General features: G+C 44.4%; 1 protein-coding gene across 1 annotated transcript in view; it reads right to left on the bottom strand.

Annotated features, from left to right (window-relative positions):
- LOC122797768 (meckelin-like) overlaps positions 1-17,114 on the bottom strand; it is a 423,515-nt gene that overhangs the window by 157,681 nt on the left and 248,720 nt on the right. The window contains exon 4 of the mRNA XM_044066289.1: positions 16,131-16,230. Within this exon, the coding sequence (XP_043922224.1) occupies positions 16,131-16,230 (100 nt within the window). The remainder of the gene's footprint in view (positions 1-16,130; positions 16,231-17,114) is intronic.

Below are 17,114 nucleotides of genomic sequence, written 5' to 3'. Positions count from 1 at the left end.
AGCAAGGAATACAGAGGGAATGAAAATCCTTATGCGGTATTTGCTTCCCACATGAAATACAATTATTAACTTTGTCTGACATCGGTCAGAGGCAAGAAAAGTTTCCCCAACAGGGTACTTAGCTTTCAAGAAGACTTCGGTTGCAAATTTTCGTAATTTCTGGAGCTGGCCGACCAGCACTTGCGAACTGCTTCTGCTTCGGGCACCGCGCGGCAAGAAAGACTGGAGAAAATGGCGTCGGCTGGTTCTTTTATACCCCTGTCACACTGACGTCAGGGAAGAAGCGACAACAACCGACGCCGGACCTAGACTTTTGAATTCGGCCGACCGAGGACCCGCCTAATGGCAGGAGAACCCCATCTGTTATGACTGCAGCTGTATGCACGATGAACATTAAGGATTGCAACAGTGAATACACTCAAACATCTACATTTATGGCAAGTGTGCTATGTTCTTCGTGTTTCACTGCTGCAGTCCTCACCTGTGGGAGAATTCCCAAAGCTGAGGAGAGGGGTGAAAGGATAGGTTAGAGCCCTAAGCATGGGTCAGAAAGCCCTGCAGAACTGCAGAGTCAAACCCTGTCCTAGCCTTAAAAAAAAAAAAAAAAAAAAGGTAGGTGGTAATGCTTTGCAAAGGAATGGACAGAGGTCCAGGTGGCAGCTTCCAAGATGGCCCTGGTGGGGAGACTCCTGAGGAAGGCTGAGAAAGTGGAGGCTGCCCTAGTGGAATGGGTACGAATAGACTTGGTGGGGGGTTCCCATGTAGTCTGTAGTAGTAATGGTTACAGTGTGACATCCATTTGGAAATGGTTTGCTTGGAAATGGGTTTCCCCTCTGCCCCTGGAGCAAAGCTGAAAAGCAGCTGGTCTGTTTTTCTGAAGGGTTAAGTATAGTCCAGATAGTATCTGAGTTGTGTGTGCACATTTAGCGAGTGCAGAATTCTTTCCCCCTTGTTTTGAGGGTGGGAAAGTAGGTAGGTAGGTGTATGGCCTGGTTGAGGTCACATGAGATACCACCTTGGGCATAAAGGAGGGGTTAGTCCTCAGGGAGACCCTGTTTGCATGGAAAATTATGTAGGGCTCAACAGCCATGAGTTCCTGAAGTTCTGATACCTTTCTGACTGAGGTGATAGCTAGTAGGAAGGCAGTCTTCCAGGAGAGGTATTTCAATTCTGTTGAAGCAGCAGGTTCAAAAAGGAGGCAAGGACAAGGTTAGTTTTTCTAAAACTAAACTCAGGTCCCAAGCTGGTATGGGAGGTCTTCTGGGAGGTCTGATATTAGAAGCCCCTCTGAGAAATTGTTTAATTAAAGGATGAGAGAAGAGGGGTGGGTCTGAATCGTAATGGGCTGAAATGGCTGAGGCATGGATTTTAAGAGGAGAAAGAGGCCATTTTTGAGCAACTCTGCTAGGAAATCCAATATAAGAGGGATGGAAGGATGTGAAGTACTGGCTCCAGGAGCACATTTTTTCCCATTTACCTGCGTAAGATTTTCTGGTGCTGGGCCTTCTGGCCTCTGTGATAATGTCTAGGACCAGTTTGCTTAACAGGGACCCCTTGTTAGCTTTTAAGGTATAAGCCACGCTGAAATATCGAGAGTCTGCAAGTCTGGGTGCAGCATCTTCCCCCTCACCTGGGTCAAGAGGTCTGAGATCAGGGGAAGCTGCTTGGGGGGCTGTAAGGTCAGGCTGCGCAGTAAGGAGTACCAATGCTGTCTGGGCCAATCTGGAGCAATGAGGAAGGTGGCAGTTGGTCTCTCCTCCCTTATTTTGATCAGCTCCTTAGGAATAAGGGGCAGAGGAGGGAACGTGTACACAAAGAGGAAGTTCCAGGGGAAGGTCAAGGCATCCACCTTCCACGCTTGGAGGCGATACTCCCTGGTACAGAAATTTTGCAGCTGGGGGTTGAGGTGTGAGGCAAAGAGATGCACTTACGGAGTCCCCCACTCATGAGCGATTTGCAGAAAGATTTACCCATGGAGCTGCCATTCGTGGGGGTCCAGTAAGTTCCTGCTTAGGTGGTCTGCCAGGGTGTTGTTGACCCCTGCTAGGTACTGGGCAATTAAGTGCAGATCCATGGAGGTGGCTGTCAGCCAGAGGCTCATGGCTAACCTGCACAGAGGGTAAGACTGGGCCCCCCCCCCCGTTTGTTAATATACCACATTACTGTGGTGGTCTGTTTTTATAACAAGAACCCCAGGCCTGAGATAGTGTTTGAAGGATGTCAGAGCTTTTTGTAATGCCAACATTTCTTTCTGATTGATGTGTAAGTGAAGGTGCTGGGCATCCCAAAGACCTTGAGTGCACCTGCCTGCTAGGTGAGCACCTAAAGCAATGTCTGAGGTGTCGGTGGTGATGGTCTGGCCGGTAGGGTGGAGAATGAAGGTAAGACCCTTGTTCTTGACACAAGCCTTTGCCCACCAGAGAAACTTAGCCCTTGTACATGGGATCAAAGGGAGAGAGGTCTCTAGAGATAGAGTGTGCTGGCACCAAAGATTCTTTAGATAGCACTGAAGTTTTCTCATGTGAAGCCTGGCCAGAGGAATTAGAAGGATGCATGATGCCATGTATCCCCAGGGCATGCAGGAACTTCCCCGCAGTGAGGTGGCTTCTGAAAGCCAGCTGCGCAAAGCAGAGAGGCAGGAAGCTCTGCTTTTCTGGGGTTAGGAAGGCCATTTGGGATGCTGTGTCTAGCACAGCTCCCAAGAAAATGATCTTCCTGGTGAGGGTTTGCTTTGATTTCTTCTTGTTTATGTTGTACCAGAGGGAAGTTAGAAGAGATTTGACATAGAGAAGGTCCTGCAGCAGCCTTTCTTTGCACTATGACTGAATGAGGCAGTTGTCCAGGTAAGGGTAAATCTGTGTATTTGTCCGTCTCCAAAATATTATGGCCAGGGCCAAGCATTTGGTGAATACTCTGGGTGCAGTAGATAAGCCAAAGGGCAGTGCAGAGAAATGAAAGTGTTGCGATCCTGCTGTGAAGCTCTGGAATTTCCTGCAGGATTCCCTGATGGGGATGTGGAGGTAGGCATCTTTTAGGTCTAGGGTCACTACCCAGGCATTTTTTGCTAGCATAGGCTGCAACTGCTGCAAAGTTAGCATTTTGAATCTGGGGACCACCAGGGAGGTGTTCAGAATGGATAGATCCAGGATGGGGTGCCAAGTGACCTCTTTTCTGGGAACAAGGAATTATCTGGAATAAAAGCCTTTGCCCATTTGATCTGAGGGGAACAGGTTTTACTGCCCCCTGGGATATGAGAGTTTGGACCTGTTTCAATGCCTTTGCCCACTGATTTGGAGGGAAGTTTGGGTACCCTCTTGGAAATGGGAGTTCGCTGAAAGAGAACTTGTATATATGAAAAATGATTTTTAAGACCCATTGGTCCTTTGTTACAGAAAGCCAATTTTTTTTAAAGAGGGAGAGCCTTCCTCCTAATTTTTGGTGAGTGAAGGGAGGACAGAGGAGGGAGGGGGAGTCATTGTGAGTATTTGCCATAGAAGGGTGGCTTAGAACTCCCTGCCTTTGGGGTGGAAGTGGTCCACTTCCCTGCTAACTCTGGGATAGGAGCCTGGATAGTCTGTTCCTGTGAGGCTTACCTTGGGTCTGTCTGCTAGGTAGAGGGAATGCCCAGTGCTTAATGGGTTAGTTCCTGCTGAACGTGGGAGACTGAACCTGAAAGAAACCTACTGTTTGCATAGATTTTGCTTTGTCTTCCATCTTTTTAAGCACCTTATCATAGGTTCATAGGTTGGTACTAGACTATCAGCCCTAGGGCCTATATAAGCCTAGCCATAACAATTCCCTGGCTTTTGCTCCAAACAAGCACTACTTATATAAGGGTGCCTCATTAAGTTTAGACTTGAGATTATCAGAGAGAGGTTGTTCCTTCAGCCACACGTGTCTCCTAATGACAGATCCTGTCACTACTGCCCTGCTAGAGGCTTCTAGGGTGTGTAATGAGTATTTGGCCACTTGACCAGCTGAGTGCAATAAATCTGCTAACTCTTTTGAACTGGCACAGTCAGGAAAGGTAGAAATCTTTTGTTTTAAAAGTTCCACAAGTAAAACTACCTATATAGAATACAACGCCCCATTTGGTATGTACCTCTCAAGACATCTGCAACAACTGAAAAGGCCTCAGAAATACCTCACTAAAAGAATCACAGGCCTAAAGCAGATGCCCTATGCTGACTGCCTTAAAAAAAAACTCCAGCTATACTCTGTTGCATATCGTCTACTCAGAGGCGATCTCTGCTTAACATACAAGGCCATGTCAAACCCAGAGCTGCTGGACATGCTACACTTAAAGAAATCCCAATCCCGCAGAGCTACATGCTCCAGGGATCTAAACCTTGTCATCACAATAAACAAAACATGCTGGAGGAATAGGTTCCTGACCCAGAGACTCCCCAGACTCTGGAATAGATTGCCCATACATGTCAGAGTGCCTCTTTGGACCTCTTCAAGAGGAACCTTGATGATTGGATGGGAGAAAGGAAATTCACCCCAGGGATCACGTCAGTCGCCCTGCTAGACAGGGGTCCAGGAAAGTAAATAATGTGGGAAGAAATAGCCAGGGAATTGTTATGGCTAGGCTTGTATAGGCCCTAGGGCTGATAGCCTAGTACCAACCTATGAACCTATGACCAAAGTGTGTTGCTGATATTTTAACATATGGAACTGACAACTGAGTGCCCTGATAGCTAAGGTGGTAGAGGTGTACACTTTCTTACACCATCTGTCCTGAGCTCGAGTCCTTGTCAGAAGGAATAGGATTCTTGGCAGAACTAGTCTTAGCTCCTTTGGGTGTCTGTGCAATGGACCTCTGGGTCTGCAGCAAGATTTCTGTACAGGTATTTGTGAGACTTTGGTACTCTGCAATACCCATCAGGTTTACTCAGAGTAGTTGGGAGGGCGTCAGGGGCTAAGCAAGATTCATGGAAAACATCATCCACCACTTCTAAAATAGGGGAGATGGCCAGAGGTCTGTGCTGGGGCAGGTCCAGAAACTGTCTTTTGTTAGACTGGGGGAAGTCCTTAAATTCCCACTGGAAATGTTCCCAGAGGGTATGAAGGGTTTCCCCACAGGAAAGGTCCTCTGGAGGGGAGGCAGAAGGGATTGATTCCCTTGTATCCGAATCCTCATAAGCAGTCAGAAGTTGCTGTTCCTCTTCAAAATCTGAATAATCAGATTACTCAGAATCCCGTTTTGTCAATTTATGGAGAAGGGTGCCTTTTCCTTTTAGAAGTTGTGGCCGGACTACCCTGGATAAGGGAGATGAGACCCTTCGCCATTTTAAGTATTTGTGCTTGGGGTGGTGGAGCAGGAGCAAGATGGTGGCTAGAAGCAGATTTTCTAGGAGTGGCCTGGCTTCTAGGCCTGAGAGAATCTGTCAGTCTGAGAGAAACGGTAGTCGGATGAGAAGACATTTTTTTGCCTAGATTCGGTAGTGTGAAATGCCTCCTAAGAAGCCGGTGCCTGCATCACGGCTCCGGACCAAACACAGGCAGAGACAGCCAAAGTCTCGGAAGACGAAGACTTCTGAGGCATACCGGACTCCAAAAGGGTCTCGGTAGAGGACTGCACAGATATCGAATCAGGCATCAAGGGCTGCGAAAGAGCTTCACTGAATTCCGGAGAACTGACAACCTGCTTAGCGGTAGCATCATCGGAAGGCTTAGCCTTGTGTGGTCTGTCTCTTTCTCTCTACTTTTTTTCGGAATTTCTACAGATTGTTGGCTGACGGACGCCATATCAGAATGCGAACACAGAAGACGAAATTAACAGTCTACAAAGAGTTTTACGGCGAATGCTTCTCGCATTAAAAAGGGCACAGAACAGGCAATGGAGGATGTCATGGTCTGGGCCTAAACAAGTGACACAGTAAAAATGGAAGTCTCAGTGTGGGATCTGCTTTCCAAAGGCGAGACAATTGTTAACTTTTTCAGACATCAGTTAGTGCAAGAAAAAAAAGATCCCCAATAGGGTACTTAGCTTTAGACGTTTTCAGCTGAAATTCAATTTCTGGTAGCGACCGACCAGCACTCATACTCTTGCGAACTGCTTCTGCTATGGGCTTCACCGCAAGAAAGACTGATGTAATGATGTTAGCTGCCTTGCTTTATAGCACTGACTACCTGACGTCAGACTACAGGTGACTGCAGCAGACACAGAAAAACAATTACTCTGGTATTCATGACTGCAACAGTGAAACACAAAGAACATCAGTTGGTTGCTGTGGTGTCTGCAGGGCCTGGAATGCTTCAAACAAGCTTTGAGAGAAAACTTCTCAACCTGGAACAGGTTGTGGTTCTGTGTGTCTTACTTTTTGTTTTCTCTTCATTGGAGTAGACTGCAGGAAAAGAGAGGGAGCCAACATCTGGGTGGATGGAGGAACAAGAGCAGGTGCCTCTGACTGAAAGAGTCATGGTTCCCCTCTACTGTAAGGATCTGATGGCTGATTTGCCTCAGCGGATGTACACGTTTTCTGCCAGTCCACCTTCCATCATGGTCCTTGGGCCAAGTAAGGAAACAGGGGTATGAAGAGATCCCGGACTTTCATCAGCTTAAAGAATCTCCCCTGATGCCGGAGGCTCAGCATGGGAATCAGGCCTGGTTTTCTTGGCCTTTTTCCTCGGCGGCTCTTCGGACGTGCCTGCTCCTCCTTCCACACTGAGTGCTAGACTCTGGGGTCCCTGATTTTCTAAATAAAGTTTAAGTGCGGCCAGATGGTTGTGAAGGGTTTTTGGGTTGAATGATTTGCAAAATAGGGCAGGATACATGGTCGTGGGCCTCGCTTAAACAGAATACGCACTTATCGTGTGAACCCTTGTAAGGAATCTGTCTCCCACAAGCACACTTCCCCTTTCTAGTGGACATGTACATATTAACAAAAAAACTAAAGGAATCAATGAAAAACATCAGAGGGTTCTTATCTGTAGCGGTCGTTTGTAGCTGTAGTCTGAATTAGTGATCTGCTTTCCTAACTGGAGTCGGACGTTCCCTGCGGCAGAAAAATTCTGGAAGTACAGTTTTGTACCTACCATAAATGTAGATGTTCGAGTGTTCACACTGCTGCACTCATTACACTTGGGTTATCCTGCCGTCAGGCGGTCCCCGCAGTAGGCCAGAGTTCCAAAGTCTTGGTCTGGCATCAGTTGCTGTCGCTTCTTCCCTGATGTCAGTGCACCTGATAAGGCACCATATAAGATGCATCCGACGCCATTTTCTTCAGTTTTTCTTGCCCCAGATATCAGGTGCCCCCAAGTAGGCAGGCAATACATATTGCTAATAAAACATACATAAAAAAATAAATAAATAAAAACAACACCTTCCAGTTACAAGCAAATACACCACAAAGGTTGTATAGGATAGAAAGGTATAGATAAGTCCAGCTAGGACAGAGGGGATGGTGGGAGGGTAACCTGGACTGCAGCAGTGTGAACACTCGAACATCTACATTTGTGGTAGGTACAAAACTGTACTATGTTCATCGTGTTACACTGCTGCAGTCATTACACCTGGGTAGAATCCCAAAGCTAAGGTTGGGTGGCTGGTCTAAAAAGAGTTAGGGTTGGCTATGAGGCCCTGCAGAACTGCAGTGGCAAATCCTGCTCTGGAATTAGAGTAAAGAGGCAAGTGGTAATGCTTGGTAAAGGTGTGCACTGAACTCCAAGTTGCAGCCTCCAAAATTTTCTTGGTTGGTACTCCTCTGAGAAAGGCCGTTGAAGTGGCTGTTGCTCTGGTAGAATGTGGCCTAATGTTATTAGGGACTGATTTTCCATGCTGTGTGTAGCAGTAACGAATACAGTGTCCTATCCATTTGGAAATAGTCCGCTTTGAGATGGCCTTGCCCTGTGATCCTGCAGCATATGCTACAAACAGTTGCTCAGTTTTCCTGAAAGCTTTTGTTTTGTCCAAGTAGAAGCGTAGCTGCCTGTTTATGTCCAAAGAATGCAGAAATTTCTCCCCTTTATTCTGGGGGTTTGGATAGAAAGTTGGCAAATGGATGGTTTGGTTAAGAGCCACACTAGATACCACCTTTGGCATGAAGGTAGGGTTTGTCCTTAAAGAAACCCTGTCCTGATGAAATATTATAAAAGGTTCCACTGCCATTAATGCCTGTAGCTCTGAGACTCTTCGTTCTGAAGTTACTGCCAGGAGCAAAGCTGTTTTCCATGATAAAATTTTTAGATCAGCTGTATTGGCTGGCTCAAAAGGTGGCAAGGTCAGTTTTTCCAAAAGAAAATTGAGATCTCACATTGGTGTTGGTGCTCTCCGGGGTGGTCTTATGTTTTTAGACCCTCTGAGGTACTGCTTTAGCAAGGGATGAGAGAATAAAGGAAGATCCATGTTGTAATGAGCTGAAATGGCAGAGGCGTGGACCTTAATTGATGAGAAGGATAGGCCTTTGTCCAGCACCTCAGTTAAGTATTGTAAAATCTGAGGAATGTTTGGGACAAGAGGGTCAAGGCTTTGAGCCTGGTTCCAGGCACAGAATCTCTTCCATTTTTCTGAGTAAGATTTCCTGGTGCTAGGCCTCCTGGCCTCCAAAATGACATCCATAACAGCTTTAGAGAGAGGTGTTGCTGGTTTGACTAATGAATCTGCCATGCAGCCAGGTTTAGGGTTTTGAGCTGACCGTGCAGGATGTGATTGTTTTGTGGAGTCAGAAGGTGTGAAATTTGAGGCAAAATCCATGGTGGGCCTTGAGCTAAGCTCTTTAAGATTGGGTACCAGTGCTGGTGTGGCCAGTCTGGAGCAATCAGGATCATCTGTGTTTTTTCTTGTCTGGTTTTCATGAGTACCTTTGAAAGGAGAGGCAGTGGTGGGAAGGCATAAACTTTTAGGCTTTTCCAGCTGAACGAAAGAGCATCCACTTTCCATGCTTGTGTGTGGTAAGTCCTTGTGCAGAATTTTTGTATTTGGCAATTCAGTGGGGAGGCAAAACGATCTATGTCTGGGCATCCCCATTTTTGGGTTACCATGCTGAAGATTTGTGGGTTCAATTTCCATTCGTGAGGGTCCATGATATTTCTGCTGAGATCGTCCGCCAGAGTATTTTTCTTTCCTGGCAGGAATTGTGCTTGCAGATGAACTTGATAAGTTACAGCTGTGTTCCACAAGGTCATAGCTTGCCTGCATAGGGGATTAAGAATGAGTGCCCCCTTGCTCGTTTATGTACCACATTACTGTGGTGTTGTCTGTCTTTAATAGTAACTGTCCTGGATGCAGAAGGTTCTTGAAAGCTGTTGGGGCATTTTGAACAGCCAACATCTCTTTTTGATTGATGTGAAGATGCATTTGGTCTGTGGTCCACTTGCCCCGAATACATTTCCTGCCATGTGTGCTCCCCAGGCGTAATCCGAAGCATCTGTTGTTAGAGTCTGCCTGGCTGTGGGTAGAGTGAAAGGCTGACCCTTGTTGAGGTGACATGCCTGTGCCCACCATCAAAACTCGTGTTGTAGGTAGGGAATTTTTGGTATTACTGTTTCTAAACTGTGAGAGTGTTGAGTCCAAACATTTTTTAGATACCATTGTAATTTCCTCATATGCAGTCTGGCATATGGAATTAGTAATATGCAGGATGCCATGAATCCCAGGGCCTGCAGAATTTTTCTTGCAGGGAGATGGGACTTTTTTGCCAGTAATTGAAAATATTGAGTCAGATGTCCTTGTTTGTCTGGCGTGAGATAAGCCATCTGGGCTGTTGTATCCAAGCTGGCACCCAGGAATTTTATCTGTTGTGAGGGCACTAGTTTTGACTTCTTTTCGTTTACTGTGTACCCTAGAGAAATTAGCAGCCTTTTTACAAACATCAGATGTTTTAGAAGAATGTCCTTTTTCTCTGCTTGAATGAGACAGTCGTCCAGGTATGGATATATTTGAATTCTTTTTTGTCTGCAAAATGCAATTACTGGTGCCAGGCACTTTGTAAAGACCCTGGGTGCAGTAGATAAGCCAAAGAGCAGTACAGAGAATTGGTAGTGCATTGTACCCGCTTTTGAATCTGAGGTATCTTCTGCAATCTTGTCTGATAGGGACATGCAGGTATGCCTCTTTCAGGTCCAGAGTAACAAGCCAAGCCTTCTTGCCCAGCATGGGAAGAAGCTGCTGTAGTGTCAACATTTTGAATTTCCTAACATCCAGGTAAGTATTTAGAGTTGAAAGGTCTAGTCTCCAGGCTTTGTCCTTTCTGGGGACCAGGAAGAGTCTTGAGTAAAATCCTTGTCCTTGTTCCTGTTGTGGTACTTTCTGAATAGCTCTCATGTCCATGAGGGCTGAAATTTGTTTTTGAGCCTCTGCCCATTAATTTTGTGGCAGGTTTGGCATTCCCTTTAGCCTTGGTAAAGTGTGAAAATGGAACCTGTATCCTTGAGACAATATTCAGAACCCATTTGTCTTGGGTGATTGATTGCCAATTTTGAGAAAAAAGTGCTAGTTTCCCCCCTAAGGGGGCTGCCAAAAGGGAAATGCTTGGCATACGAAGGGGGAAGTCATTGGGACTGTTTCCTGTAAGGTTGAGACTTGTCCTCACCTCCTTTTGGGGTTGAGGTACCCCACTGTCATCTGTAAGAGCCTTGAGGTTGAGATCTGCCTCTTGGGCGTATGTATCTGCCTCTCTGTGGCCTGTCTGACACTGGAAAGGACCAATTCTTCGTAGGCCAATTTCTGCTAAATCGAGGTGGCTGCACCTGTAAGAAATCTTTGACTGTTTGCTTAGATTTAGCTTTATCCTCCATTTTCTTTTAACACCTCTTCTGCCTTAATACCAAACAAGTTATCATGCTGTAAAGGAGCATCCAATAATTTTGCCTTAACATGGTCAGGTAAGCTCTGTTCTGTTAACCAAGCATGTCTTCGAATCACAGAACCTGTAACTGCGGCTCTACAAGAGGCCTCTAAAGAATCAAAACCACATTGCAGAGTATGTTTTCCCACCTGTTCAACTGCATGCAATAAATCCTGCATTTCTTTATAGTCAGGAGCTTCTGAGCTTGTAAGCATTTCTGTTTTAACTGAGACATTAAATATTGTTGATACTTAAGCATGTGAAACTGGCAATTTAAAGCCCTTACTGCTAAAGTTGCAGAAGTGTAAACTTTCTTCCCCCATCTATCCAATGCTCTAGAATCTCTGTCAGAGGGGACTGGATTTTTTGCAATCGAAGCCTTAACCCCTTTGGGACCCTGGGAAATGGTTTCTGGGTCAGCAGAAGGGTTTTTATAAAGAAACTTGAGAGTCAGGGACTCTAATACCCATCTGGCTTGGCTGGAGCAGGGGGCAAAGAATCAGGAGATAAGCTGGATTCAGAGAACACATCATCCACAATATCTAAAACAGGCAGAACAGCAAGGGGCCTGTGCTGAGGCAATAAAAGGAAGTTCCTGAGCCTTTTCTTGGATTCTGAATAATCCTGACTTTCCCAATGGAAATGCTCCCTTATGGTATGTAAAGTTTCCCCAAAAGAGTAATCCTCAGGAGAGGCTGACGGGATAGATTCTTCAGCATCAGAGTCCTCATAGGGGGGTAGAGAGTATCCCTGGTTTGAAGAGGAATCAGAGGAAATGGAAACCTGATCAGAGGAATAGCAGTCTGTACCCTGCCTAGGCCTTTTGTCAGGAGGGGGATGGGAACCCCTGATTAGAGTAATGAGGCCTTCGGCCATTTTGAGCATCTGTTTCTTAGGCATGGAGGACTGTCCTGGAGAATGCTGTACTTGCTTCTTTGTCTTTAATGGTGTTTTTGTCTTGGCTGTTGCTTTAATGGTAAGTTGTGAAGGTCTGAAAATACCCTCAGAAGCCGATGCCTGCTCAGCGGCTCTGGACCCATCTGAGGGATTAGTTTCCGTAGGCCCAATACCTTGAGTTTCCAGAGGCCTAGTTGTCTCCACGTGGGAGTCGGAGGCGGCCTGTGGCTCTGAGGTAGCAGGTATCAGGGGCTGCGAAAGCGCCTCACTGAGAACCGGCGACTGGCCTAGAAGAGGTTTCATCGGTTTTGGACCTCGGATGCTTGTCTTTATCCTTGTCTTTGCATTTTTTACTAATTGTTCCGACGGCATTGTATAAATGAACCTTTGGCCAAAGTAGTGCAAAGCAAAATCAAAACGTCATTTTATAGTGCATTTGTTAAATCTAGCACAAAACCGACAACTAGTGACATCGTGATCAGGGCCTAGGCATGGAATACAGTAAGAGTGGATGTCCTTATGAGGTATTTGCCTCCCACAGGAAATACAATTATTAACTTTTTCTGACATCGGTCTGAGGCAAGAAAAAAACTTTCCCCAATGGGGTACTTAGCTTTATTGAAGAATTCAGATCTGAAATTCGACTTCGAAAATCTCAGGAGTCGGCCAACTGGCACTTGCGAACTGCTTTTGCTTCGGGCACTGCGCGGCAAGAACGACTGAAGAAAATGGCATCGGATGCAGCTTATACACCCCTGGCGCACTGACGTCAGGGAAGAAGCGACAGCAACCGACACCGGACCAAGACTTTGGAACTCTGGCCGACTGCGGGACTGCCTGACGGCAAGATAACCCAAGTGTAATGACTGCAGCAGTGCAACACTGTGAACATCAGGGTACGTGCAGATGTCACTTTTATACCCTACGTTGGTTAATGGCCCTGGCGCAGGACGTCACACTTACCATCCTGAAACAAGACTTTGGTATACTGGACGGATGTTGGTACTGCAGGCAGCAACCTCCCTACTGTTATGAATACTGCAACATGTGAATAGAAGGACATCTCTCGTTTCTTTTTTTTTTTTTTTTTTTTTGTCAAGAGGCAGAAATGGCCCTCCCAAAAGAGAAAGAGAATATACCCTTAAGAATGAGTTTCAGCATTCAGCTAGGGCCCAGTGGTTGAATGCTTTAGAAATGTCCCACTCCTTCTGTAAGTTAAGTGGATCCAAACAGTAAACACACAAATTATGCGAGTCACTTAAATGAATCTTGTGACCACATTTGAAACACTTTTTAAAGCCAGCTGGCTTATCCGTTTTTTTTCTGCCATACTGAGCTATCAAACTACAAGGAAAAAAAAAAAGCTTTTTTTGGAAAAGCAAATTAAAGGTATACAGGAGAAAGTGTACCACAGGTACAGGGAAAAAGAGGCAATGGTAAGGAGAAAGGACTACTAACAATAGTAGACTGGAAGTATCTCAGTACAGGAAAGAAAGTATAGATAACCAGTGAAAGAGATAAAGGAGACATTTAGATTTAAAGTTTTTCAGTTTAGTCAAGAGAAGATCTGGCAAAAAATAACTAAATATCTAAACTGCCCGAGAGCTAATGGAAGGGACCACTTCTTCGTGAAGCAGCAAACAAGATCTGAGGTGACTGGGAGAGAGGCATTACGGATAGGGTAACTTGAGAGATTTCTGGTTGCCACGAGCTACTGCAATGGCCAAGTCAGATACAAGGGATCAGATCTTAACCCATATGTGATGATAAAATGAAAACTGACCTCAGACTTTTTTTTTGTACTGGGAATACATGATCTGAATTGCCTAGCATAATAAGACCTTAAGTTTAACTCTCGTCTCTGACGAAAAAAAAAAATTACTATGAAATGGAAATCAAAATCTAAACCATCTATACTTGAAACAGTGAATATCATAACAGACACAAAAGAACAGTTGCTGGGATCTTTAGAAAAGGGTAGAAGTAAATTACATAGAAACATTTTAAACTGGGGGAACAATACATGCAGAAAAATGTTTTGGCGGAGCAATGAGGTATAAGATAAGTCAGGAATTGATTAACCTATGTAATGTTGCCTAGATTATATGATATATAACAATGTATGTGCTGTATAATGTTTGTAAATGTGAACTTAATACAATTTGATTACTTTTACAAAAATTTAAGTTTGCCTACAACTCAAATAATTTAATAAAGGTATTAAAGTACAGCAGGTCACATGGCAATCTGGTTTTTATCTCAACTCTCATCTTAGAGTTTCTAAAATAAAACATTCTTGAAATGAATGACCCACCAAAGACGTCTGGAATATGGACAGGTATGATAAACGGTGATAAACAGTGACAGTGAATCCCTGTAAAAGGCACTTGCTCTCCTAGAAGTCAAGGAAGCAGCACTCAGGTATTTTTGGGCTGCAAATATAGCACCCTTGAGAACAGTTTTCATGCTAAAGTAATCAAAATCTTCCTCTTTCCCCAGAGGAAAAAAAGATGCTCTTCTGGGGAAAGGGAATGAGGGTAGAGGAAAGTTTAAGAGTCTGACATCCAAAGAGAGAGTGCCATCTTCAAGGATGGCAGGTTTCTCTGTCCTTAAATCACAGATACAAGGGCCTCTGGGGCCACTGAAACACAGTCCCAGGAGACAGGAGGAGAAACTTTCCTAGACCTACATCTATGGCAGGCTTATACTTGGTCAGCATGCACAGAGTTCAGTCAGGGTGTGACCAGCAAATGCTGGAAGTCAGACAAAGGGGCACTAACCAGTGAGATACATGCATCAAAGGTGGTACTGGGAGAGGAAAGGCCTGCATACAACCTAGCAATTACATCATTCTACATTCCCTAAAGGCATTCCTGCACTCTAAGCCCAGGCTGTACTACACACACTCCAAACTGACACAGTATAACTGTCAAGTCTGTTGAAGGAGGCTCCAAGTCAGGGCCACTGAATTCTGTTGAACCTAGGGAAATAGTACTTTGTCAAAAGTGTGTCAACAATGGTTGAGGCACCTGAACTTCTCCCATGAGTAATCATGACAGATTTCCAACCATTGGGCCTAGAAAAGGACTACAACCAGAGTGATTTCCAGTGATTCACCTCTTATATATGTGGTAGAAGGGGGTGACTGTCATCAATCATATGCTAGTTGAGGAAGACTTACCACAAGGAAGTCACAACCAGCGTCTACCCTCTACATGCTTCACTTCTACAATGTGCTCCTGCACCATCCTTGACTTCAAAAAGAACCATCCTTTTTATCCCTCTGCTATGCATTCTCAGACTCAAGTTACTCAAGACATTAGACAGTCCTGGAGTTTCTCCAGTCTACATTATCAAGTGGCGAGTTGGAACCAGTGGCATTTATGGTAGCAAATAATGTTGTGCGCATCTCCCAAACAGTACAAGCAATGTCAGAGGTGGTTTAGGCTCGAGATCTGGTGACCATATAAACACTACTGACAGTTTACATTTCTTAGGCATCAAACCTGGGACCTCTTCTCTCATGGATTGGTTTAGGCTTGAGATCTGGTGACCATATAGACACTATTGACAGTTTACATTTCTTAGGCATCAAACCTGGGAACTCTTCTCTCATGGATATCACATTTAAGATCCAAACTGTGACACAGGAAAGACTTGGTAGGTTCATGGCTTTAGACATTTTCTCCTAATGTGGTATACTCCCTTAACTATAGAAGTTATGGAGAAATAAGCCATACCTAAAGTGAAAACAGAAGATCTCCCTATCATAAAGCCACTGGAAAAGGTTCCCAAATATCAGATTAAACAAATCAAACGTCTAAACTGAAATATGAAAAATCAAAAAATAGTGAGAGCTAATCAAAGCTGAAGTAATGAATTAAAAATCAAAAAACTATAAGTCAATCGATTACTTAAAAAATGAAAATGATTTGTCCAGTGGAAGCACGGGATCTCCACTAGTCAGGTTGACAACCCTGACAATTAACATCCATTTTTGAAGCACTTGGTCACATTTTATCAAGTTCTAAATCCTCACAGGATGCAAATTACATCTGCAGTTACATCATTTGCTGATGGTTTAAAAAAAAAAAAAAAAAAAAAAAAAAAGAAAGGAATTCATAAAAGTAAAGTGATCATCTACTTCAGTTAGGACATTGGGTCTCATACATAGGCTGCTGGCCAGAAAATTTCACTATCAGTACAGTGTCTGGTTACTACAAAATCCATAATGGTGCACAATACACATCATTATTGACAAATCAGGTCTGATACACAACTGTACAGTGAAATCAAATAAAACAGTTATAGTTAAGCTACTTTCTCTCTTTTTTTTTTAAACGTAGACAGGGCACACTTGGAAAATAATTTATAAAAGGACACTAAAAACATACAAGCTCCGAGATAAAAATAAATGCTACCAAGAACAGTTCTGACACCTACCTATTTCCTGAAGTATTTGGAACTGTAAATGATGGTTCACGGACACTGCACTTGAGGCATTCTGCTGTCTTCAGCAAATCACCAGTGGCATTTCTTTCCACTAAAAGTTAAAATTTACACCCAATAAAAACAAAACCCACAAGTATAGACTATGCTAAAAGTACAGTTTTGTACCTACCATAAATGTAGATGTTCGAGGATTCCCTTGCTGCAGTCCTGACAATTGGGTATAGTCCGCGTCCCAGTCGGCCCGAATACCAGAGTATAAGGCTGACGTCGGTCATGGCGCCTTAGACTGACGTCAGTACGTCAGGGTACTAATGCGCATGACCGACGTCATTTCCTCAGTCTTTTCTTGCCCCAGATGTCAGAAGACCCAAAAGACAAGTCCCAAAACAACCTGCACCAAAAACATGTACAATATATACAGTAATATATACAAAAATATAAGCATGTAAACTCACCTACACAACCACCCTGAAACACAGAGGGAAGGAGGGTAAATTGGACTGCAGCAAGGGAATCCTCGAACATCTACATTTATGGTAGGTACAAAACTGTACTATGTTCTTCGTCTTCCTTGCTGCAGTCCTGACAATTGGGTAGAATCCCAAAGCAGAGGTAAGGGAGGCTGGCAAATTATAAAGTAGCAGGAGCTGACAACATGCCTTGTAAAACAGCTGTGGCAAAACCAGCTCTAGTCTTAGAGTATATAGGCAGGTGATAATGCCTAGAGAAAGTATGCACTGAACTCCAAGTAGCTGCTTCCAGAATATCCTTAGTTGCCACCCCTTAGAAATGCTGTTGAAGTGGCAGTAGCCCTAGTGGAATGAGGCCTAATCCCAGCTGGAACCTCTTTGCCATGATGGGAATAACAAAATGCAATGCAAAAGCCAATCCACCTAGAAATAGTTTGTTTTGACACAGGCTTGCCCTGTGAACTTAAAGCAAAAGAAACAAGTAACTGCTGAGACTGCCTAAAAT

Source organism: Protopterus annectens, chromosome 3.part1, assembly GCF_019279795.1.
Source record: "Protopterus annectens isolate FY-2018-M chromosome 3.part1, PAN1.0, whole genome shotgun sequence".
In the NCBI taxonomy this organism is placed as follows: domain Eukaryota; kingdom Metazoa; phylum Chordata; order Ceratodontiformes; family Protopteridae; genus Protopterus; species Protopterus annectens.
This window is presented reverse-complemented; position numbering and strand designations above follow the sequence as displayed.